Raw genomic sequence first — 26,942 nt, forward strand, 5'->3', positions numbered from 1 at the left:
CTAAAAGAATTTACTCCTAAAATAAGTGTGCTTTGTTGAACTGAAAGATCTCTTCAACGGATTTTCTTAAAGTTAAGATGCCAACTATGCCAGATAATGAGTCTCTTTACTTGTTCAGTGTAGAGTCTTTGTGGTCTCTACGGTGCTTTGCAGGTAACCACAGACCATCTTGACTGCAGCCATTTTTCTGAAGCCCTCAATCCTGTCCTGTCCTGTTTTATGAGGCTGGATGATAAAGATACCTCAAGAATCTCTCCTCTACCTTTCATCTCTTCATGAAAGCCTGAAGCATATATATGACAACATAGCCAGTTTCTTAGCTCACAATTTGCCTCATCATGTTTCTGCTTTTAGAGCTGATGTTCTATCAAGGGGATGGTATAACTAGCCCTTACCTTCAAATATGGGAAATGGCTAAGAGCATTGCTTTCTCCTGACAAATGTGAGAGATGATGATGTGTTGGATTAGGATGGTAACAAAAGAGGATGATGACAGATTCTGTTTATGTTTGGAAGGAAGAGATTACATGATTTTCTGTTGGATTAGACATGGATGTTAGAGGAGAAATCAAGAAAAATTTGAAGGTTCTTGGCCTAAAAAGCTCTAAGATAGATGCTATGTATTAGATTTAAAAAACTGCAAAAATCAAGTTATGGTGATAATAGTGAAAAGCAAGAGTTAGGTTTTAGACATATTAAATATTAAACTGAGATGTTACTTAAACGGGAAGGTAAAGAAGTTGAGTATGGAGTTTGGGAGAGCATTTGGTTTAGAGATAAAAAAATTTTAGGGATCATTAGCATGGAGGTAATATTTAAAGGACCAGAGCTCCTAATTGAGATCACCAGGGATGTCAGTATAGACAGAAAAGAAGAGATCTGTAGATTGAGGCCTGATGCATCTCAACTCTAGGGTCAGGAAGATGAAGAGGAACCAGCAAAAGAATCTGAAAATGAATTTCTAGTAAAATAGTCTGAGAATCAAGAGCAAGAGAGAGATCCTGAATGCCAAATGAAGAAAATGGGAGTAACTCATTCAGTCATAATAATGATTCAGGTTAGACGAGGACTGAGAAATTACTTTTAGATTTGACGAAGTAGAGGTCGTTGGTGATCATCACAAAGAGCTGTTTTCACAGATTGGTGGAAATGAAAGCTACATGGGGGAGTTTCCATAGAAAATGGAAAGAGAGGAATTGGAGAAAGCTGTGGAAATTCTGTAAAAGGTTTTAGTGTATGCTTGTATGCTGCTGGAAATGACTAGCACTCTCAAAATAATGGCTGATTTAGGAGAGAGGTGAAGGAATGTGTGTATTTCCTTCTAAATAGACTCACTGGGTTTCCTAGATAGATTTTTGTGCATCTTCAGCCTTACTTGATCATGTAAAAATTACATTTTCCAAATAGTCATTCCAATTTACACTTTCTCAAGCAATATATAAGAGTTTGCATAGATTTTCTAGATTTTAGAGCTACTAGATGTATGTAAAAAGAGTATGAATAGGGTCTAAAGGTGAACTTGCCTGGATTCAAACTCAGGTTTTTCTGATTACCATGAACTAGCTACTTAGCTTCTCTGAATCTTTTAATTCATTGGTACTATAGCAATAAAAAGCCTGGTACACGTGAGCTTCTAACAATTAATGAAGGAGTTAAATTAAAAATAATAGAAAATAAAGTGACAGTGCATAGCAAAGTATATTTAGAACAAATTGTCAAACTAAATTAAACTTTATCTTTAGAGAAGTCTACTTATCAGTTTTAACTTTTATGGATTACGCTTTTAGTGTCATGTTTGTGCATCCTTTGCCTGACCCTGGTTTGTGAAGATTTTCTCCTGTGTTTTCTTCTAAAAGTTTTATAATTTTAGATTTTACGTTATGATACATTTTGAGTTAATTTTTATAGAATGTAGGAGATCTAAGTCAAGGTGGGTGTTTGGTTGGTTTGTTGGTTTTGGGGGGCCTGTTAATGTCTGTTTGCACCAGCACCATTTGTGAAAAGGACTTTCTTTCCACCATGGAATTACTTCTTCCATCTTTGTCAAAAATGAATTGGTTATATTTGGGTGGCCTTATTTTGGGTTCTTTCTTTTGCTGCATGGATCTGTGTCTATCTCTTCTTCAATATCACACTCAATTGATTACTAGTATATCTTAAACATGAGTAGAGTGATTCTTCCCATTTTATTCCTTTTCAAAATTGTTTAGCTATTAGCTATTCTAGGTTGTTTGCTCTTCCATATAAATTTTAGAGTAAAATTATATTTGCGAAAAAATATACTGAGATTTTGATAAGAATTATATTTAAACCTATAGATGAATATGGCGACAATTGACATCTTTATTGTATCTTTCAGTCCATGACCTGGTATGGCTCTTATTTGTTTAAATCTTCAATGTCCTTCATGAGCATTTTGTAATTTTCAACATGTAAGTTGTAAACCTTTGTTCTTATACTTATACCTAAGATTTAATTATTTTTTTTAATTTTTTAAAATGATTTTATTTATTTATTTGAGAGAGAGAGAGAGAGAGCATGAGAGGAGAGAGGTCAGCAGGAGAAGCAGACTCCCTGCCAAGCAGGGATGTGGGGCTCGATCTCAGGACTCCAGGATCATGACCTGAGCTGAAGGCAGTCACTTAACCAACTGAGCCAACCAGGTGCCCCCTAAGATTTAATTATTTAGAGTGATTTTAAACTGTGTTGTGTTCTTAATTTCAGTTGCCACATGTTAACTGATAATTTATGGAAATATAATCAAGTTTTACGTGTTGATATTATATCTTATGAGTTTCCTAAAGTCATTTAATAGTTCAAGGAATTTCGGGGGTAGATTCCTTGATAATTTCTATGTAAACCATCATGTCATTTGCACTTTGGACAGTATGCCTTTTATTCCCTTTCTTGCCTTTTTTGTACTTACTAAGATTCCTAATACTCTGTTGAATGAGAATAGTGAGAAAATGGACATTCTTTCCTTGTTCACTAGGGGTGATAGTGAATGGTGATACTCCCATTTTATCCCTTTATTTTTAGACCTGTAAATTATGGCTATGTTAGAAATAGCACCATATATTGGACACTGATTCTGAGTATGTACAGCCTTCTGAAGAATCTTGCTCAGCCCAGCAAGGTTCTATCACCTTGATGGCACTGTAATCTTTAAAAGGCCATTTCACCATTCTCTCAAACTAGCTGTTTCAGGATAGTGGGGAAAATGGTAAGACCATTGAATTTCATGAGCATGGGACCATTGCTGCAGTTCTTTTGCTGTGAAGTAAGTTCCTTGATCAGAAGCACTGCTATGTGGAATACCATGATGGTAGGTAAGGCATTTTGTAACTACACGAGCAGTAGATACAGTAGAAGTATTACATGTGGGGAAGACAAATCATATTCAGAGGAAGTAGCTATTCCAGTAAGAACAAAAGGTTGCTTCTTTCCTGATGGAAGTGGTCTGATGTAATCCACTGTGACCAGGTAGCTGACTGATGACTTATAGGAACGATGCCGTATTGGCAACTAAGTGGTGTTCTTTCCTGCTGGCAGATTGGATAATCAGTCCAGGTTGTGGCTAGGTTGGCTTTGGTGAGTGTAAGTTCATATTGATAAGACCATGCATAACAACCATCTCTGCCACCATGGCCACTTTGTTCATGAGCCCATTGGGCAATGACAGGGGTGGCTGGGGAGAGAGGCTAACTGGTCTCCACAGGAGTCATCTTATCCACTTGATTATTAATATCTTACTCTTTTGAGGTCACCTTTTGGTGAGCGTTAATTTGGGACACAGATTTCTTTCACTTCTTTTTCCTTTTCAGAGGGGACTTACTCACATAACTCTTTCCCAGATTTTCTTGGTACCGGTTTCTCAATCCAGGTCCTTGGTACCAGTTTTCCTTCCAGGTCCATGACCTTCCATTGTTCCATACCCTTAATATTTATTCCCACACATGTTCTCTGGATTTCTATCTGTATAAGTTAGAAAAACCAGGTAGTTCTTATGTTGTGCTGGGTGTCATGTACCTCCTTCTGAGTCACACTTTAAACCTCACCTTTAGTGGCCTGCTATGACTGGAGTATAGTTGAAAGTCTAGATGCAAAGAGGGCTTTGGGCTGTGGGTCCTGAAGAGAATCCACTTATTTATTTATTTATTAGAGAGAGAGAGAGAAAGAGAGAGAGAGAAAACAAGCAAGGGGGAGGGGGGAAGAGACAGAGAGAGGGAGAAGATTGCCCTCTGAGCAGGGAGCTCAATGTGAGACTTGATCACAGGACCCTGATATCATGACCTGAGCTGAATGAAATTAGACACTTAACCCACCAAGCCACCCAGGTGCCCCAAGAATCAGCTTTGTCTTGCCTGGCAACAGCCTCAGGGGAGGGCATGACAGTTTCCTTAAACAAAGGTTTAATTTTCCCAGACTAAGGTAGAGAGACTGCTTCTACTGAGGGTGGAAAGCTTCCTTTGACAAAGAGTGGTCAGAATTTAGAGAGTCATTGTCCTCAACTGCATTCCATTCCAATTTGCAGGACCCCAGTCACTGTCCTCTCTTTAACAGTGGACTGCTATGAGGCTGGTAGTTCTGCTCACATTATAATTCAGCTGGTTGCAGGATGAGCTTGTGTTTGATTTTTAACAATCTCAACCCTTCTGCTACAAGAGATCAGAGTTACCTTCAGGACACACTTAGAAAATTAGAGGTTATTTATGATGTGCTTGAGCTGAGAATTTGAATTCTGAATTTGTCTATTTTTTCCACTTCCTTGTCCAGTGACCTTAGGAGCAACCAACCAATTTCATTATGTTAGTTTTCCAAAAGTGTTTGAAAATATCATATACATATTCATCCAGATTCAAATGTCAATCTCATCCCAAAACACCTTCACAGGCACACTCAGAGGAAAGTTTAACCAAATATCTGGGCACTGCATGGCTTAGTTAAGTTGACACATAAAATTAACCATCACACCATTCCTCTGTCTTTGGACACTTGAGTTGTTTCTTGGCTATTGTGAATAATGCTGCTATGAACATGAGTGTACAAATAATCTGTTTAAGCCTTTGTTTTCATTTCTTTGGGTATCAAGTGGTATTTTTATCCAAGTATTGCATATGCTTAGTTGAAGTTTAGAATTCTAGTTGCTGAGTCACTTTAATTACCAGAGGCATGTTTTAGAAAAAACACTTGTGCTACATCTGATGCATATTTAAATTATATGGATTTAGTCGTACTGTATTTTATAGGTGAATGAAGGTATTTTTAATGGAAACGTTTTATTATACTTGATTTTTGCCTAATCCACTGCCTTTGAAACTCAGTCTCTATGTAAAATGCAACTTACAGTATTGCTTTCTTTTTAAAAAGCAGAAAAAATAATTTCTGACATTTTCTTTCTACATGTCTTCTCAGTGCTAATGAAATAAAATATCTATATCTGGTTCCTTTGTTAATAGAAGAGAAGTTTAAGGAATGCCTATTTTGTTTAGTTTTCATTTTGTCCTTCATAGGAACATTTCAAGCAAGGCAAAAGCATATTTCTATATTCCTAACTTTATTCTTCATAAGGTAAGGAAGAGCAGGGTTAGAATATTTTAGGGTTGATAGGGCACATAGAGTAAGTATGGTGATTTTGAAAGAGCATTGAGTTAGGTATTGGAAACTACATCTATTCCATTAATCCCCCTGTACTATTAAGGTATAATTTCGGACAAGCCATTTTTCCTCTCTGAGCTCATTTTCTCATCTGAAGGACAGTGAAGGTGATAATACATGTTACTGTTCTATAGGGTTGTGACGATCAAGTGAGATAAAGTATGTGAAAACCTTAAATTGGTATGTAGATGTTAGGTGGCATTTTATGATCTGAACTAATAGACAAAGCGACTGTTAGACATAATATATCTGCTTAAAAATTAGATGGTTGCTGTGTATCTGATTAAAAGGTTTCTAAGTTTGAACTGTAAATGACTATAGTGAAGGAACCTCAGCTCATTGGTAAGAGAATTTTCGAGCCACTCCAAGCCATTTTTGCTATTAAAAAAATCGGTTTTGCACAGAAGTACATGGTGTTCAGATACTCACCAATGAATTAGAAATTTGTCAGCCTGTATCCCTTTGTTAGCCCATTATGCATATTATGTGACATTTCCATTTTACTGGAGAATTTGCAAACATTTTTTATTTTGAATTTTGAAGATGCTGTATTTTTATGTGAGTCGAGGTTTATTGGGTGTGGCAGTTTGAAGAGCACTAAAAAATTATTTTTTTGATGGCTTGTCTTTATGTCCTACAGAAAGAGACTAGAGACTAGAGGTAGAAAAACTACTTTTTCTTTGGCATATTTTGATGTTCCATATAGATGGATTTATTGTATTCTATACTGATAAAAGATTGGATAAATGTGTAAATGGAGGAAGAGAGACAAAAATTCATACAAAGAATTACAAATAATGTATGTAGATATTCTTTGTTCCACAAGGCAGAGCACAGCTCTACTTTTCTTCCTTGAATGTGGGCTAGACTTACTCACTTCCAAGGAATAGATTATAGAAAAGGAAAAAATAGCGATCATAGTTGAGAAGTCGCCTTAGCCAGCTGATGGAGATTAACATCCCCAGTGATATACCATGGATATCATGTTCCCTGGTATGATGTCATAAGAGGGGCGTTTACTTCTGTGGTATTCTTCCTGTAACCCTGGTCTAATCACAAAATGAAAAAAAAAATCATATACACCTAATTTGAGGGTCATTCTGCAAAATACCTAACCAATATTCCCCAAAAGAGTCATGATCATAGAAAAGAGACAAAGAGTAGAATCTGTCACAGGCAAGAGGAGACTGATAGACATGACAACTCTATGTGGGGTGGTGTTCTGGATGGGATCCTGGAATGGAAAATGGACCTTAAGAGGAAAATGGGTGAATAATTTCTGGGCTTAGTTCATAGGAACATACAGATGTTGGTTTCTTCACTTTCACAAATGTACCCTGGTAATGTGGGATGTTTTATTTTTATTTTGTTTAGTTTTAAAAAATTTTTTTATTGTGTTATGTTAGTCGCCATACAGTATATCATTAGTATTTGATAGAGTGTTCCATAATTCATTGTTTGTGCATAACACCCAGTGCTCCATGGAATCTCTGCCCTTCTTAATACCCATAAGCAGGTTCATCCATCCCTCCACCTCCCTCCCTTCTGAAATCCTCCATTTGTTTCCTGGAGTCCACAGTCTATCGTGGTTTATCTCCCATTCTGATTTCTCCCCCTTTGTTTTTCCCTTCTCCTAATGTCCTTCCACACTATTCCTTATGTTCCCCAAGTAAGTGAAACCATATGATGATTGACTTTCTCTCCGCTTGACTTACTTCACTCAACATACTGTCCTCTAGTCCCATCCATTTTGATGCAGAAGTTGTGTATTCATCCTTTTTGATAGCTGAGTAATACTCCATTATGTATATGGACCCCCATCTTCTTTATCCATTCATCTGTGGAAGGGCATCTTGGCTTTTTCCACATTTTGGCTATTGTGGACATTGCTGCTATGAACATTGGGGTGCATATAGCCCCTCTTTTTACTACATCTGTATCTTTGGGGTAAATACCCAGTAGTGCAATTGCCAGGTCATAGGGTAGCTCTATTTTTAATTTTTTGAGGAACCTCCACACTGTTTTCCAAAGTGGCTGTCCCACCAACGATGTATGAGGGTTTCCCTTTCTCCACAACTTCTCCAACATTTGTTGTTTCTTGCCCTGTTAATTCTGGCCATTCTGACTGGTGTAAGGTGATACCTCAATGTGGTTTTGATTTGAATTTCTCTAATGGCTAATGATGATGAACACTTTTTCATGTGTCTATTAGCCATTTGTATGTCTTCTTTGGAGAAGTGTCTGCTCATGTCTTCCACCCATTTCCTGACTTAATACCTGCTTTTTAGGTGTTAACAAAAGGGAATAGAGTGTTCCATGGAAACTGGGTAGAGGACATAACGGCACTATCTGTATTTTCTTTCAACATTTCTATAACTCCAGAATTATTTCATAATACTTTATTTATTTAAAATATTTAAATTTAATATTTATTTAAAAATTTATTTATGTATTTTAAAAAATTTATTTATTTAAAAATCTTTGTTGAGAGTATTTTTATTGTATGGAAATCAAATGCTTTGTGTTAACCACATTTTCTCTGGTGAGCATGTTGTATTTTATTATTGTGATTTTTTCCTATAAAATGGAATAATGTGTTATATTACCCCATTTAAATTTGTAAGTTTCCTTATTCATAAATGGTAGTTTCATCTTTATGTAAGATTTAGTGACTGTTTAAATGACCTGAAACTTTTGAAACTATAGATGGAGGTTAGTGAGATAAAAATTAATAGCTGAATATTTTGAGGAGAAGAAGTTAATAATTTACTACAGTGGTACATAGGATCTAAAATTGTGATTGTTTTGGGAATTGATGATTTTGAAAGTGCTTTTGATATTCTCATGATATAGCACTTGGGGAACTTAAAATTTTAAAAACATTATCAATAAGGCAACTCATATAAAGTAATCTAGTAGAACAAAAGGATGCTTAAAATAATAAAAAATACAATCTCTACTATTAACTTTGTTATTAAAATATAACATTAAGAAAATCAATGTTAATGCATTTCATATTCTTTTCTAGATTTATTATCTAGGATTGATTTGGATGAACTAATGAAAAAAGATGAACCACCTCTTGATTTTCCTGATACCCTGGAAGGATTTGAATATGCTTTTAATGAAAGTAAGTGTTTGCTACATACAAGATTTATTTATCATGCTAATAGAATCATAGGACAGATATTATTCACTATTTTTATTTGCCAGTTAGAATGTTTTATGTATTTCATTTAAGAAATAATGACTGACCCCTTCATGGTGAAATTTTTCACTCAAGGAGAAGAACCAAATTGTAATTTTCTGTAATTGTCAAATCACTTAAACCAATGGACATGAATTTGATGTGACTTAAAGTATTTCAGCCCAGAGCTTTCAACTCTCAGGCATCCAGTTGGAACTCCAATTATATTATGTAGAAAGATACTAATTTTCACATATTTGAAAGGAAATGGCTAGCAGTTATCATCTATGATGATATTTTAAAGCCTAATGCTCAGTTTTCCATGATTTTTTTCAGGCAACATTCTTATTTTTAAAAATTTATTTTATTTTTTTAAGATTATTTATTTGAGAGAGAGAGTAAGAATGAGAGTAGAGAGACAGAGAGGGAGAAGCGGACTCTCTGCTGAGCAGAGAGCCTGGTACGAGGCTCCATCCCAGGACCCTGAAATCATGATCTGAGCCAAAGGCCGATGTTTAACTGAATGAGCCACCCAGGCATCCTGCCTATTTTAAAATTTATTAATTAAATTCTAAATAAGAAAGACTTTCCACTTGGGGTTTGGAAGAACATACCATAAGTTACAAGGATGTTTCTAGAACGAAGAATTACGATTGATTGAATTAATAACATACTATTAAACATTTGAAGAGTACTAGTGTTACAGGCTTGGTAGAGTTTAAGTTGTAGGTTTCTGTTTGTTGCTCCACATCAACTAAATTGGTGATTTGTTACCATTATAGTAGTGGATATCCCTTAATAATAACACTTACATGTGTCAGAATTTATAGTGACAGTCTCTGTGTACTAGAAGATTAATTGATTTTAAACATGATATTAGAAACTTTGATCTCTTATCTGATGTTAATTTTCATGCTTTTAATAAAGGATATCTAATGCCAAGATATATATGAGTAGTGTTTGTTTTACTGACCTAGCTAGCCAGGTGCTCCAGAAGTAATAAACTTTTATCTTTCCGTTTCTTATCAGATACATACAGACATCTTTTCCTCACTTCTACACCCTTGAATGTACTTACCTTGCATTCACACTAATGTGATACCTATATCTTTGCATACACATACACCTTTTCATATATGTATACCTCAAATGTGTGTGCATCCTTGCACATGCCTACCATTTATTTTATAAGTATCTTGGACATTGTCTTGCATAAACACAGTCTAATAGTATTAAGGAGAAATGCTTAAATTCTAAGGAGAGAATGTCACTTTTAAGGATCTGTTTTTAGCTTGATACGGTTCACCTTTGAATTTGGGTTAACAGTGAATATTTTTTCAAAAAGGTGAGAATTTGGAGATAGGAAACTAGGTCTCAATACTAAACCCCTAAAAAGGTAATTCTAACAGTGTCTTTCAGGACTTCTTTTTTAATTTTATGATAACAAGATTACAAAAGGTTTGGAATTAAACTTTCCAAACCTTACCTGATTGAAGAAATTTCTAATTTTTCCTAAAGGATTTTAAAGTAGTTGGATAAAAGAAGAATTTGGATACAAATTTTATTCTAAGCCAGACAATTTGTAACAAAGGGGAAGAGATTGTTTTTACCTGTATCAGATTTATACCTTATTCTTTAAAATCACTGTGCCTTTTGTTTTTAAGATTTTATTTATTTGGGGCGCCTGGGTGGCTCAGTGGGTTAAAGCCTCTGCCTTCGGCTCAGGTCATGATCCCAGGGTCCTGGGATTGAGCCCCGCATCGGGCTCTCTGCTCAGCAGGGATTCTGCTTCTCCCTCTCTCTCTGCCTGCTTCTCTGCCTACTTGTGATCTCTGTCTGTCAAATTAATAAATAAAATCTTAAAAAAAAAAAAGATTTTATTTATTTATTTAACAAAGAGAGATCACAAGTAGGCAGAGAGAGAGGGAGAGAGGAGGAAGCAGGCTCCCTGCTCAGCAGAGAGCCTGATGCAGGATTTGATCGCAGGACCCTGAGATCATGACCTGAGCCCAAGGCAGAGGCTTAACCCACTAAGTCACCCAGGCACCCCTTCTGTGCCTTTTCAAATACATCTTGTGTTTCCCATTGCTGTAATCGTTTAAGGCCCACCTCAAATGTCCTTGCTGATGAAGAAGTTGAAGGCTTTTCTCCTTTTACCCTCACCTATACTCCCTCTGCTCTGGTGCAGTATTATGAAAGAGCACACTTTTAGATCACTAGAAAAAGTAATTGAACTTGTGGCAGACCATTTGAGTTTGAATATCATCTTCTATAGTACCTGGCATTTATTGAACTCTTAATACATGCCAGGAAGTATTCTAAATACTTTGAACTTATTAATTCATTTAGGCAAGTGGTAGCCTCTTTGAGGTCCTGCACTCCATAACAAATCTGATAAACTATATGCATACATTTCCTAGAATAGCACATATTTTAGATATACATGTGAAACTTTACAGCTGATTTTAGGGGGCCCTAAGCTAAAATGGCCTAAATCAGACCTTTGACAGTCACTGGAGTCCAAACCTTTGAGAAATGCCATATTTACAAATAAAAATATAACCTAAGTGATTCAGACATTTTTCCTGGATAAGAGTGCTCACTTTCTTTGCCTCTTAACCTTTTCACTTTTAACAGTAGTGGTAATAGGTGGCTATTTTAATAGGTCCCATTTTCCTAAAGAACCCAAAAAAGAGTGTTCTATGTAGTGATCCAAAACAGTGTCTCATGTTGAGAGTATTAAAAACTTTACAGATAAGGATTAGCCCTTGTTTTGCATATTTAAAAAGACAGTTTTATATGTGGTGAAATTGATTCATAAAAATAGTGAAGTAGTTTTACTTGAAGTAGTATTTTTCCAGGGTTCAGTTTTAGTGCCATACATTCCTTTCAACTTTTTTTCCACTCCTGCCCTCACTGAATAAAAATCAAATACTAAGTTCCACTCTGCATGTCATGTCCCTCTTTGGTCTCTAAACCCTTTCTTGTGCCTCACTGCTCTTAGCATAAAGTCCAGACCCAGTAGTTGAAGTCTTCTGCTTTTTGATCCCAACATGTTCTCCAGTGTTCTGCAGTTTGGCTCAGTACTTCGTTTTGTTTCTGTTAAAATGGATTGTTCACTATTACTCGAACATTCTGTCCATTTTTCACATTTTTGTCTAAATTGCTAGGTAGAGGCAGGGGAGAATAGGTTAAAGTAATTGGCCTGTGGTCTCTCTCCTGATCACCAGCAGCACACTTCTGGGACAGAAAGAACACAGGTGGCCTGGCCTTTTCTTCTTAAAAACATCCTGATAATGTAATCTTTTAGTGAATATAGGCCAGTGTTTGCTAGGAGCAGAGTGTTTATCTACAGAATACTTTGAACGGGTGACTGGTTTCGGCTTGCTTATGGTAAACAAGCATAATCTGTGGATATTTGAAGTATATTTCTCTGAAGGATATAACAGAAGCAGTACCACTCTCTGGCACATAAAACTGAAGTATTTTGTAACCAAATGCTCACCAATGTATGATGTAATCTTTTCGCCTCACATTGAGACTTCACCTGCTCTGGACCAGAGAGTGCTGCCAGTAAGGGCGAAGGACCTGGGAGGAAATGCCTAGGCTGTCCCAGACCTCTTCTTCTTTTCTTTGCCTGTGCCTCTTGATTGCTTATTGCCTTGTTATTATTAGCAAATTTATTATCAGTAAAATCTCTGAATTGAATGTGTCTGATTTGACAGTCCAAATCGATGTTGGCTCACTGCTTTTCTCCAGTGTTCATTTGAAATCTTACCCTTACTTTAGGCCTAGTTGAGAAATCTCCCTGGAACCTCTGAAACTATTCTAACCTATAAGGGTCTTCCTCTTCCATTTTTCCAAACTCATTTTAGTCTTTATTATCTACATGAATTGCCTGTGGCAGTTTTTAGATTGTTGACTTAACTTCATTCTTGTTTACCTTCCTAAAAAGTTGCTTAACTTTTGGATATTTATGCTTTTAATCCTCCTCTAGCCTCTAAGCTTAGACACTGAGACCTTGTTCATAGCTGTAGCTAGCCATGATCCTTATATATTATAGGCCCTCAAATGTTGTTCATTTGCTTTAGAGAAATGAAAGTCAAAAGGCACAGCATTTGAGTAGTTGAGGGCATTCTTTTATAGTACTTAGATGTTTGCATCATGTTGATATTGGAGGGAAAAATGCAAAGAAAAAAATGAAACTTCTGAGGAAGTTATTTTAAAATTTTATCAGATGTTATTTACTTTTCATATTATTATAAATATACTCTGAATCATAGCAATACTGTTTGTTTATCTTCTAGAGGGACAGTTAAGACACATAAAAACTGGGGAACCATTTGTTTTTAACTACCAAGAAGATTTGCACAGATGGAACCAGAAAAGATATGAAGCTCTAGGAGAGGTAAGGTCATATATTAAACTTCACACTCTTTTTTTTTTTTTTTTCCAGTTTTGAAGAGTCAGAATAAAGGTTTTGAAGCTAAGGCAGTTCATTAAGTCTTTCGTTAAAAAAAAAAGTGATTTAAAAAAAAAAAATTTTTTTTGTTCATTTCAATGGTTATGTTTGAAACATATTCTCAGGGTTTATGTTTTTATGTAAACCTGTCCTTCCCATGACCTTAATATTTTGTAGTGAGTCATTACATCAGAAGACAAATTCATGACGAATTTTATCTTTTAAATGTTTTTAAGAGGTTGAATCCTCTGCTATGTCAGGAGGAATAAGTGTTCTTTTAAGTGGTTATCTTAAAAAAAAAAAAAGAGTTACTTATGTTAATTATATGAAGTGATGAGTATGTTAATTGTATTAATCTTGTTTATCATTCTGCAATGTGTGTATATATCAAATCATCACAGTTATTCCTCAATAAAGGTAAAAAAAATTCTTACTTATGTGAACAAGATTGGTATTTGCTTGGCTAATAAAGTGTGTCTAACCTACTTACCTTTGACTTGATGAAGGATGAGGCCTTGTGAGCATTTAGTTTCCTCACACAGTACCATTGTGAGGAACCCTTGAAAATGGCATTTGTCATTAAGGTGAATGTTCTGTTAAAGCCAAAAGTTTTACTCATCCTATGTCATGTTAAATAATTTTAATAAAATGCACATGGAGGGATGCCTGGGTGTCTCAGTGGGTTAAAGCCTCTGCCTTTGGCTCAGGTCGTGATCGCAGGGTCCTGGGATCGAGCCCCACATGGGGCTCTCTGCTCAGCAGGGAGCCTGCTTCCTCCTCTCTCTCTGCCTGCCTCCTCTGCCTGCTTGTGATCTCTGTTTGTCAAATTAATAAACAAAACCCTAAAAAAATAATAAAATGTACATGGACACATTTGTTTAGTGTGATAATACATACTACTTCAGTTCTTTAAGGAAAAGCTAAAGTTCCTATAATCCTGTTTTGATTCTTTAAAAACTAGTCAGAATGAATTACTTGATTAAACAGCAGCATAAAGAATATATGAAACTTAGTTTATTTTTGCTGGAAGACAGTTCTCCATGAATTACATTTCCACATGTGTCTGAGCAAAGGCGTTGACAGCTTTTGGTGTGGACTATCTTTTCAAGGGTGTTTGTGTAGGAAACAGCTTGGAAGACAGAGCTTGTGTCTTCATCCAGGAGAGAGAACAGATTTGTTTGCTCTTCAGGAAAATGCTCTTCCCGTCCGCCACTAGTGACAAAGAATGGGCTGGTTTGGTAGTAACCCCCTTATAAGATTGAGCTTCATAAATTTTGAGGCCCCTTAGCTATGATGCAGTCCCACTGTGTGCTTAGCCTCTGTTTTAGCCTGTCCATATTGCCTCTTTAGGACTTGAAGGACAAAAGAAAGAGATGAAAATAAGCTTATGCTGCTTGCTGAATACCTTGAGTAATAGTCTTTTGTCTCTGACATAGAAATCTAGTGTCTTTTGGCAATATCCATGAAATAGTAGCAGGCTAATTTGTTAGCTGGCAAAGAGAATAAAATCTCAGACCCTTCAGAGTTCTTGACATTTTTTGCTAGCATTTGTAACTTAAGTTTAATTAATGCCCTGAATAATTTCTGCTGCACATGAACTATTCCCATTCCCCATAAGTGAATTACTTATATGCCTCAGGCTAGTAGTATGTTGATTCTAGGAATATCTGTAGTATATGACCTTACAGAAGAACTGGGGATGTTTGTTTTGTTTTGTTTTTAAATGGGACTTACAGTTTACTCCTTTCCATGAGCCATGCATATTTGTTCACTTGGACAGGTGCTGTTCTCTAAACAAACTTTGTCTTTTTTGTCATCTGCATCTTTTTCACCCTTAACCTATATTCCCTAGCATTATCTCTGTCAGAATTTAGCAATTGTATCTTATTATATTGTCCATGTACAAGTGATACCTTTTTCCTAGATCTCCTATCTTATATTCTTTGGACATATGGATTGTCACAGGTTTGATTTTTGGTGGATCTTACTCTACGATAAAGTATTATGAAGTTTCACTTTAATGATTATATATAGATAGAGATAAAATATTCTGCATTATCTAGATTTCCCACCTCCTGTGCCTGCATTCACATTTGTGTTTGTGATCAAGCTGGCCCCAAATGATCACCCCAAATCACAGGATTTATTCTCTAGTGCAGTGTGTCTCAGATTTAGATCAGTAGACCCCTGAGCTTCAAGTACCAATCCCATTTTCTTCCCAATATATTTATCAAAAGTGCATAACCTTCTAACATAAAACTGTCACAACAAAAGATCCAAAGATTAGAGAAGGGAAGTCTGGTTGTTAGCATTTGGTTCCCTACAATCTTGCTTTTCATGTCTTGTTTGAAATACTTGTGTTTTTATTTTTTATTCCTCTGAATTCGGGTACACCATGAAATACTTATTTTTATTACCAGTCTCACTGCTGAAGGTTGACTATTAATTTAATTTCTTTTCCTAAATTTTAGTTTTGAGATGTATGAATTCTAGTTAAATATGCATAATGACACAATTTTCACTATTGTAAATTTGTTTGGTGTTCTTTATGGTAGGATTTAATAATGCATAGGTGGACCTATCTTTTTGTCCATTTTCCTTACTTTCTTTTTCTGAGCTATGTCTTCCAATTAGTTTAACCACCTTACTGTCCTTCATTCATACCTTATACTTTTATCTCGTACCGTTTTCTGTCTTTGAAATGCCCTTGCTCCCTTGTTCATGATACTCCTATCTCTACAGGCCTTCAGGTTTTGGCTTTCATATCTTCTAGGAAGCCTTCTCTCGTCTCTTCTACCACTCTTTTTATTCTTTTTCTCAATTTCCTTTCTTCTCATTCTCTTTTTCGGCCTATCTTGCCTTCTTTTGAGAATGATTTAAGGTGGGCGCCTGGGTGGCTCATTCGGTTAAGCGGCTGTCTTTGGCTCAGGTCCTGATCCTGGGGTCCTAGGATCGAGTTTCACATTGGGCTCCATGCTCAGTGGAGAGCCTGCTTCTCCCTCTCCCTCTTCCTGCCGCTCTGCCTGCCACTCTGCCTACTTTGCTCTCTATCTCTCTATCAAATAAATAAATAAAATCATAAAAAAAAGAACGATTTAAGGTGACCTTAAATATGAATATTCCACTTAGCAAGATTAAAAATTAAGTAAAAATAATAAAATAGAATTTAAAGAACGTTAGTAAATTAAGAGCATGAGTTTGTTTTCTTTCTCTTTAAGATACTTTACACTGTATTACAATATTTTTTTATTTTTTATTTTTTTTAAGATTTTATTTTATTTATTTGACAGACAGAGATCACAAATAGGCAGAGAGGCAGGCAGAGAGGGGGAAAGCAGGCTCCTTGCTGAGCAGAGAGCCCGATGCGGGACTTGATCCCAGGACCCTGAGACCATGACCTGAGCTAAAGGCAGAGGCTTAACCCACTGAGCCACCCAGGCACCCCTACAATATTTTTTAATGAATATCTTTTGGCAATTTGGGGCAATTTTCTATATTCTTATGGTACTTGTTGAATAGTAAATGAGTGCTATACAAATATATAAACTATAAATTCTAGACCTATGTATTTTAGGAAATTTCTTAATTTTAGGAATTTGATCATGAAGATAATATTTACTTATTGAACGGAAAATGACAGGCTAATGATGATTTTCCCATTTGTAGAACTAAACAATTTTCGATTACTTTAATTCCCATTTAATTTCTAAGAGTTTCAGACAATTATGGCTTTGCAGATAAAAATTATTTGATTAAAAGTCATCTGTCTGTATTTATGGCATGTTTTGTTGGAAAATTTTTATTCTTCATGGTCAAACTCTAGACTGAATCCGCTGTAATTCAGAAAATAGAAGTTCTTCTGTAACTGCCTAAATTTCCTAGAAAACAAAGTTTTGCATTTATATTTTGGAAATAATTTAGTACTTCGTCTTACCAGTGAGGTCGCTAGTTGCAGTAAGTGAGAGCTTGTAGAAAGCATTTCATCACGTCCTGGACACAGAAGCACTGAAAAACCTCCTTTCTCCTCATTGATGGGTAGGGTGGAATTCAGAAGATATTACAAATTTGAGTTTATTGCCTAGGAGCCTGCCTTAATAAATAGCTTCTGATGATGGAAGTTTTAAGGAAACAGATTCTGGTTTTGGCCAACAATCTAAACCAAAACCCCTTCTGTTTTTTTTTTTTTTTTTTTTTTTTTTATCTTTTAGTATGTTCCTACTAAATATCGACTTTTGTCTTCACTAGAAAACTACTGTGTATGTTTCACAACTGCCGTTTTAGTTTATGTTTATTTCTCTCTTAAGGAGATTATTATAGCAGTCATTCAGCAGAAATTGTTTTTAAGACTTGCTCTTGAAATGCTCTGTCATTTCTATGTAAATTAAACTTATTGTGTAAGTAAAATAAACTGAGATGTCAGTTTGTTCTTAGAATGCAATTCCATAACTACACAAAAGAATACTCTTTGCATTCACGTAGTTACATTTTTATAGTCAAACAAAAGCTTTTGCTAATATGTATTTTTTTTTACTATCTACATATAGCTTGATAAAAATATATAGCCTATAAGAGATTTGGATAATTTATCTAAATTTAGAAAGATACTGTCAAGGGTTTTAAGGAGGTGGGAGAGTGGTGTGAAAGGGTAATTTTCAAAATAGAATTCTCCAGTATATATACTGGAGTTGAATGCCAGAAAATAGTGTTTCTGGTAAGCTCAATCAGGAAGACTCCAAAGACTATCATGTTAGGTAGTAAGTAGAATTTAGGCTTTAGGCTTCGTTTGTAAAAACTAGCATGTAATTTGTGAAATTATCCCCAGCTATCTGTTTCAGGGCAATACTGAATTACTATTAAGTGGAGAATTTATAATCCAGCAGAAATTCTAATGAAAGAAGAATTTGATTTTCTTACTAATTTGGGTGTTTGCATTTCCTTTAATATTTATCTTAATTACCTCTTTAAGAATTAATAAATTGTCAATGTGCTTAATAAGAGAATAGCAGTGACTGAACAGTTTTATAAGTGTTGCCCTTTATTCTTGACTAGAATCACATGAAAACAACTAAGAGCTTAATTTTTTTTCACCTTTGAAGCCATCTGGTCTTGCACTTTTGTTTGTTGGGAGTTTTTGATTACTAATTGAGTTTCTTTGCAGATTGTCGATCTGTTCAAATTTTCTGTTTCTTGCTGTTTCAGTGTTGGTAATTTAATGTTTCTAGGAATTTACCTGTTTCTTCTAGGTTGCCCAGTTTGTTGGTGTATAGTTTTTTGTAATATTCTCTTATAATCATTTGTATTTCTCTGCTGTTGGTTGTTATTTCTTCTCTCTCATTTGTGATTTTATTTATTTGAGTTCTTTTTCTTTCCTTTTTGCTAAGTCTGGCTAGAGGTTTATCAGTTTTATTGATTTTTTTTCCAAGTACCATCTCCTGGTTTCATTATTGTGTTCTGTTATTTTAATTTCTATATTATGTGTTTCTGCTTTAATCTTTATTATTTCTTTACTTCTGCTGGCTTTAGACTTCATTTGTTGTTCTTTCTTTAGCTCCTTTAGGTGTGATCTTAGGTTGTTTAAGATTTTTCTTGCCTTTTTTTTTTTTGCTTTAATTTTCCTTCTTTCTTGAGGTAGGCCTGTATTGCTACAAACTTCCATCACAGAACCACTACTACAGCGTCAAAGAGATTTTGTATCTTTGGGCTTTTATTTTCCTCCATGTAATTTTTTTTTCTTTTAATTTTTTTATTAATTATTTTTATTAACATATAATGCATGATTTGCCCCAGGGGTACAGGTCTGTGAATTGTCAGGCTTACAAACGTGCCCCTTTGGGTCACTACATTTGTATCTTTAGGGTAAATACCCAATAGTGGGATTGCTGGGTTGTAGCTCTATTTTCAACTTTTTGAACCTCCATGCTGTTTTCCAGAGTGGCTCCACCAGCTTACATTCCCACCAGCAGTGTAAAAGAGTTCCCTTTTCTCCATATCCTCACCAACATCTGTCATTTCCTGACTTGTTAATTTTAGCCATTCTGACAAGTGTGAGAATGGCTCATTGTGCTTTTCATTTGTATTTCCCTGATGCTGAGTGATGTTGAGCACTTTCTCATGTGTCTGTTGGCCATCTGGATGTCTTCTTTTCGAAAATGTGTTTTCATGTCTCTGCCCATTTCTTGATTGGATTATTTGTTCTTTGGGTGTTGAGTTTGATAAGTTCTTTATAGATTTTGAATGCTAGCCTTTTATCTGATATGTCCTTTGTGAATTTTTTCTCCCATTCTGTCAATTGTCTTTTGATTTTGTTGACTGTTTCCCTTGTTATGCAAAAGCGTTTGATCTTAATGAAATCCCAATAGTTCATTTTTGTCCTTGCTTCCCTTGCCTTTGGCAGTGTATCTAGGAAGAAGTTCCTGCAACTGAGGTTGGAGAGTTGCTGCCTGCATTCTCCTCAAGGATTTTGATGGATTCCTGTCTCACATTGATGTCTTTCATCCATTAGGAGTCTGTTTTTGTGCATGGTGGACAGAAATGGTCCAGTTTCATTCTTCCACATGTGGCTGTCCACAATTTTCCCAACACCATTTGTTGAAGAGACATCTTTTTTCCACTGGACATTCTTTTCTGCTTTGTCCAAGATTAGTTGACCATAGAGTTGAGGGTCTATTTCAGGGCTTTCTATTCTGTTCCATTGATCTATGTGTCTGTTGTGCCAGTAACATACTGTCTTCATGATTACAGCTTTGTAATAGAGCTTGAAGTCTGGAACTCTGATGCCACCAACTTTGGCTTTCTTTTTCAACATTCTTCTGGCTGTTCAGGGTCTTTTCTGGTTTTATATAAATTTTAGGATTATTTGTTCCAGTTTTTTGAAAAAAATGGTGGTATTTTGATAGGGATTGCATTAAATGTGTAGATTGCTTTAGGTAGCAAAGACATTTTCACAATATTTGTTCTTCCAATCCATGAGCATGGAACATTTTTCCATTTCTTTGTGTCTTCCTCAATTTCTTTCATGAGTTCTTTATAGTTTTCTGAGTACAGATTCTTAGCCTCTTTGGTTAGGTTTATTCCTAGGTATCTTACGATTTTTGGGTGCCATTGTAAATGGGATCGACTCCTTAATTTCTCTTTCTTCTGTCTTCTTATTGGTGTATAGAAATACAACTGATTTCTGTGCATTGATTTTATATCCTGACACTTTACTGAATTCCTGTACTAGTTCTAGCATTTTGGAGTGGAGTCTATTGGGTTTTCTACATAAAGTATCATATCATCTGCAACGAGTGAGAGTTTGACTTCTTCTTCTCTGATTTGGATGACTTTAGTTTCTTTTTGTTGTCTGATTGCTGAGGCTAGTAGTTCTGGTACTATCTTGAATAGCAGTGGTGATAGTGGACATCCCTGCTGTGTTCTTGGTCTTAGGGGAAAAGCTCTCAGTTTTTCCCCATTGAGAATGATACTAACTGTGGGTTTTTCGTAGATGGCGCTGATGATATTGAGGAATGTACCCTCTATCCCTATGCTTTGAAGAATTTTGATCAAGAAAGGATGCTGTACTTTGTAAAATGCTTTTTCAGCATCTATTGAGGGTATCATATGATTCTTGTTTTTTCTTTTATTTTCTTTTATTAATTCTTTTATTAATATAAATCACATTGACTGATTTGCTGATGTTGAACCAACCTTACAGCCCAGGAATAAATTACACTTGGTTGTGATGAATAATCCTTTTCATATACTGTTAGATCCTATTGGCTAGCATTTTGGTGAGAATTTTTGCATCTTTGTTCATCATGGATATTGGTCTGTAATTCTCTTTTTTGATGGGGTCTTTGTCTGGTTTTGGGATTAAGGTAATGCTGGCCCCATAAAATGAGTTTGGAAGTTTTCTATCCATTTCTATTTTTTGGAACAGTTTCAGGACAGTAGGTTTTAATTATTCTTGAAATGTTTGGAAGAATTGTCTTGGGAAGCCATCTGGCCCTGGGCTCTTGTTTGTTGGGAGATTTTGGATGACTGCTTCAATCACATTACTGGTTATGGGTCTGTTCAGGTTTTCTATTTCTTCCTGGTTCAGTTGTGGTAGTTTATATATTTCTAGGAATGCATCCATTTCTTCCAGATTGTCAAATTTGCTGGTGTATAGTTGCTTATAATATGTTCTTATCATTGTATTTGTTTGGTGTTGGTTGTGATCTCTCCTCTTTTGTTCATGATTTTATTTATTTCGGTCCTTTCTCTTTTCTTTTTGATAAGTCTGGCAAGGGGTCTATCAATCTTATTAATTCTTTTGAAGAACCAGCTGCTAGTTTTGATTATTTGTTCTACTGTTCTTTTGGTGTTGATTTCATTGATTTCTGCTCTGATCTTTATTATTTCTCTTCTCCTGCTGGGTTTAGGCTTTCTTTGCTCTTCTTTTTCCAGCTCCTTTAGGCGCAGGGTTTGGTTGTGTACTTGAGACCTTTCTTATTTCTTGAAAATAGCTTGTATAGCTATATGCTTTCCTCTGAGGACTGCCTTTGCTGTGTCCCACCGATTTTGAACAGCTGTGCTTTCTTTATCATTTGTTTCCATGAATTTTTTCAATTCTTTAATTTCCTGGTTGACCCATTCATTCTTTAGTAGGATGCTCTTTAGCCTCCATGTATTTGAATTCTTTCCAACTTTTCTTTTGTGATTGAGTTCTAGCTTCAGAGCATTGTGGTCTGAAAATATGCAAGGAATGATCCCAATCTTTTGGTACCAGTTGAGACCTGATTTGTGACCCAGGATGTGATCTATTCTGGAGAATGTTCATGTGTACTAGAGAAGAATGTGTATTCTGTTTCTTTGGGATGGAATGTTCTGAATGTATCTGTGATGTCCATCTGGTCCAGTGTGTCATTTAAGGCCTTTATTTCCTTGTTGATCTTTCACTTGGATGATCTATCCATTTCAGTGAGGAGGTTGTTAAAGTCCCCTACTATTATTGTATTATTGTTGATGTGTTTCTTTGATTTTATTATTAATTGGTTTATATATTAGACTGCTCCCATGTTAGGGGCATAGATATTTAAAATTGTTAGATCTTCTTGTTGGATAGACCCTTGAGTATGATATAGTGCCCTTCCTCATCTCTTATTATATTCTTTGGCTTAAAATCTAATTTAACTGATATAGGATTATCACCCCAACTTTCTTTCGATGTCCATTAGCATGGTAAGTTGTTCTCTACCTCCTTACTTTCAATCTGGAGGTGTCTGTGGGTCTAAAATGAGTTTCTTGTAGACAGCATATTGATGGATTTTGTTTTTATCCATTCTGATACCCTGTGTCTTTGGATTGGGGCATTTAGCCTATTTACATTCAGGGTAACTATTGAAAGATGTGAATTTAGTGCTGTTGTATTGCGTGTAAGGTGACTATTACTGTATTGTCTCTGTTCCTTTCTCGTGTAATACTTTTAGGCTCTCTCTTTGCTTGGAACACCCCTTTCAATATTTCCTGTAGGCCTGGTTTGGTGTTTGCAGATTCTTTTAATTTTTGTTTGTCCTGGAAGTTTTTTTTAATCTCTCCTTCTATTTTCAAAGATAGCCTAGCTGGAGATAGTATTCTTGGCTGCATAATTTTCTTATTTAATGCTCTGAATATATTATGCCAGTTCTTTCTGGCCTTCCAGGTCTCTGTGGATAAGTCTGCTGCCAATCTAATATTTCTACTATTATATGTTACAGACTTCTTGTCCTGAGCTGCTTTCAGGATTTTCTCTTTGGCACTAAGACAAGTAAGTTTTACTATTAGATGATGGAATGTGGACCTGTTTTTATTGATTTTGAGTGGGGTTCTGTGTGCCTCCTGGATTTTGATGCTTGTTCCCCTTGCCATATTAGGGAAATTCTCTACTATAATTCACTCCAGTATTCCTTCTGCCCCTCTCTTCTTCATCTGGAATCCCAATTATTCTAATACTGTTTTGAGAGATAATATCACTTATCTCTTGAATTCTCCCCTCATGGTCCAGTAGTTGTTTGTCTCTCTTGTGCTCAGCTTCTTTATTCTCTCATTTGGTCTTCTATATCACTAATTCTCTCTTCTGACTCATTTTCCTAGCAGTAAGAACCTCCATTTTTTATTGCTCCTCATTAATAGCTTTTTTTATTTCAGTTTGGTTAGCCTTAGTTCTTTTATTTCTCCAGAAAGGGCTTTTATTTCTCCAGACAGGGTTTCTCTAATATCTTCCATGCCTTTTTTGAGCCCAGCTAGCTCTTGAGAATTGTCATTCTGAGCTCTAGATCTGACATATTACCAATGTCCATGTTGATTAGGTCCCTAGCCATCCATACTGCCTCTTGTTCTTTTTTTTTTGTGGTGAGTTTTTCCACCTTGTCATTTTATCCAGATAAGAGTATATGAACTAGAAAATAAAATAATAAAAGGGTGACAAAGGCCCCAGGAAAATGTACGCTAACCAGATCAGAAGAGACTCCCAACCAGGGGAAGAAGAATGGGGGTAAAAAGAAAAAAAAGATACATATATGTGTGTGTGTGTGTGTATATATATTATACTAATGAATAGAAGAGAGCCATCCACTTAATTTTGGGTGTATTTTGGTCTCTTAGAAGAAACCACTTCCCAAAATTTTAAAGAAAGAAAAACATATATATACAAAAATAAGGGTAAGCATGATGAAGGGATGGAATATGACTGTAAAGATGAAAATTTTTTAAAAAATTGTAAAGAAGGAATTGATAAGATAATTTGGTTGGAAAAAGAAAGAAATAAAAAAAAGAGGAGAGGATGTTCTCTGGCTGGAATCTAGAACAAAGCTCTGTGCTGGATTTAGGGTATATTTTGTTCAATCAGAAGAAATTGTATGCTGAAATTTTTTAGAAAAAAACAACAACCAGATATATATATATATATATATATATATATATATATATATATATATACACACACACACACACACATATATACACAAAAAATAAGATTAAATACAAGGAAGAATAAACTATGAGTATAATAATGAAGGTTTAAAAGATTTTTTTAAAAAGGTATTAAGCAAAACTAATTAAAAATCATTAAAAGAGGAAAGAGAAGAAGTTAAAAAAATTAGAATAAGAAAAATAAATTTTAAAAAATTTAATTTAAGTTTGAAAGATAAAAGATCATGGGGAGAAAGCTAGGAATCCATGCATTGCTTTCCTCTAGCTCTGGAGTTCCAGTGTTCTCTTTGGTTTGTGAGCTTGGTTTTGGCTGGATGTTCTTGTTGATCTTTTGGGGGAGGGGCCTTTTGTAGTGATTCTCAAATGTCTTTGCCGGATGCAGAAGTACCCCACCCTTGCCATGGGCCAGGCTATGAAATCTGCTCAGATTCGTTCTGGGGAGTTTTTGTTCCCTGAACACTTTCTGTAGAGCTCTGGAGGACGGGAATGAAAATGGCAGCCTCTCAATCTCCGGCCCAGAGTCGCTGAGAGCTGGGGGTCCCCACTCCTCAGTGTGCCCTCAGAGAAAAAGAGTTAAACACTCCTACCTCCCGGGTCTTTGGCCGTGCTCACCCAGCCTGTTACCAAGCATTTCTGTCTCTGGCGCACAGCCTCCATTTGGAGTCTCCAAACCCAGCAGATTCCTGCCTCATTGCTCCTCCAGATGAGGAAGGGGAATCTCCCTGGATCTGCCACTTGTGGGGTCCCTGCTCAAAGAGCAGTTGTCCAACTGTGCCCACGGTTTAAGGTATCCCTGAGCTGAGAGCTCATTCCTCGGCTCTTTCTCTGTAGTCAGTTGCCCTACTCCAATACCTGACAGTTCTGGCACGTTCAGACCCCGATCTTTCAGTAACCCTGCGGGTCCTGAGACCACACTGTTCCTTCAAGGGCTCCACCCCTGCTTAGCCTCTGGAGCAATGTCCCTCAGTGGAGCAGACTTCTAAAAGTTCTGATTTTGTGCTCTGCCGTTCTGCCGCTTGCCAGGAGCTGTCCCCTCCCACTGCAGTCTATCTTCCCATTGCTTCAGATTCACTTCTCCACACATCCTACCTTTCAGAAAGTGGTCAATTTTCTGTTCCTAGATTTGCTGCTCTTCTTCTCTTCGATCTCCTGTTGAGTTTGTAGGTGTTTGGAATGGTTTGATATCTATCTAGCTGAACTCCTGCTTCTTGATGTCATTTCAGTCAAGTACTTCGCCATCTTGCCTCTAAAAAAAAACCATGTAATTTTTAATTTCTTCTTTGATTTCTTAGTTGATCCATTTACTGTCTAGCGGTGTTAGCATTTTATTTAACTCCCATGTATTTGTAGTCTTTCCATATTTTTTCTTATAGTTTATTTTTAGTTTCATACTGTTGTCTTCAGAAGAGCTGCATGGTATAATTTCTATCTTTTGTTGAAACTTTTTTTGTGGCCTAATATGTGATCTACTCTGGAGAATGTTTCATGTGCACTTGAAAAGAATGTGTGTTCTGCTATTTTAGGTTGGAATGTTCTGAATATATGTTAAATCTATCTGGTCCAGTGTATCATTCAAAGCCATTGTTTCCTTGTTTATTTTCCATTTAGATGATCCGTCCATTGACATGAGTTTGGTTTTAATGTCCCCTACTATTATTGTATTAATATTGGTTAGTTCCTTTATGTTTGTTATTGTTTTGTGTATTTTGGTGCCCCCGTGTTGGGTACATAGATATTTATAATTGTTACATTTTCTTGTTGCATTGTCTCCTTTATTATTCTATGGTGCCCTTTTTTGTCTCTTCTTACAGTCTTTGTTTTAAAGTCTAGTTTGTCCACTAAAAGTATTGCAACTCCAGCTTTCTTTTGACATGCATTTGCATGATAAATGTTTCTCTATCCCCTCACTTTGAATCTATAGGTGTCTTCAGGTCTTAAATGACTCTGTTGGGGTTCCTCGGTGGCTCAGTCAATTAAGCATCTGCCTTCTGCTCAAGTCATGAGCCCAGGTTCCTGAGATGGTGCACTGTGTTCATTGGGCTCTCTTTCTCAGGCACATAGGAGCTCTCTCACTCTTTCTCTCACAAATAACTAAAAACTAAAATCTTTTAAAAAATATGATAAGTCTCTTGTAGGCAGCCTAGATGGGTCTTGTTTTTTTATCCATTCTGATACCCTATGACATTTGATTGGAGTGTTCAGTCCATTTACATTTTAAGTAATAATTGATATTTATTGCCATTTTGTTGTTTCTTTTATGGTCATTTTGGGAGGTTTTCTCTGGTCTTTTCTTGTCTTTCATGTTTTTCTGATTTTCTTTAGTGATATATTTAGATTTTTTTCTCTTATTCTTTGCATGTTTATTATTATTATTTTGATTTTGGCTACCATTAGCTTTGTATATATGATCTTCTGCATATAGTAGTCTCTATTAAGTTGATAGTCATTTAAGTTTGAAGCCATTCTTTCCTCTTCTCCTCTCCACAATTTAGGTATTTTTTATTATATTTTATATCCTTTTATTTTGTGAGTTCCTTGACTGATTTTTTTTTTTTTTACAGGAATATTCCTTTTTTCTACTCTTGTGTTTCCTGCCTTTATACTGTCACTTTTGGTCTCTCCTTTTCACTCAAAGAGTCCCCTTTAACATTTTTTGTAGGGTCATGAACTCCTTTAGCTTTTGTTTGTGAACTCTTTATTTCTCTT

The 26,942-nt window shown here is 35.8% G+C and overlaps 1 protein-coding gene across 8 annotated transcripts in view; it reads left to right on the top strand.

Annotated features, from left to right (window-relative positions):
* The window catches only part of ARB2A (ARB2 cotranscriptional regulator A), a 424,835-nt gene that overhangs the window by 35,901 nt on the left and 361,992 nt on the right, over positions 1–26,942 (top strand). For all 8 annotated transcript variants that reach the window (XM_082723963.1, XM_082723964.1, XM_082723966.1 and 5 more), the window contains 2 exons: positions 8,687–8,788; positions 13,153–13,253. In XM_082723963.1, coding sequence (XP_082580089.1) covers positions 8,719–8,788; positions 13,153–13,253 — 171 coding nt within the window. In that variant the 5' untranslated portion in view covers positions 8,687–8,718. The remainder of the gene's footprint in view (positions 1–8,686; positions 8,789–13,152; positions 13,254–26,942) is intronic.

The sequence above is a fragment of the Mustela nivalis genome (assembly GCF_964662115.1).
Source record: "Mustela nivalis genome assembly, chromosome: 3".
NCBI classification, from domain to species: domain Eukaryota; kingdom Metazoa; phylum Chordata; class Mammalia; order Carnivora; family Mustelidae; genus Mustela; species Mustela nivalis.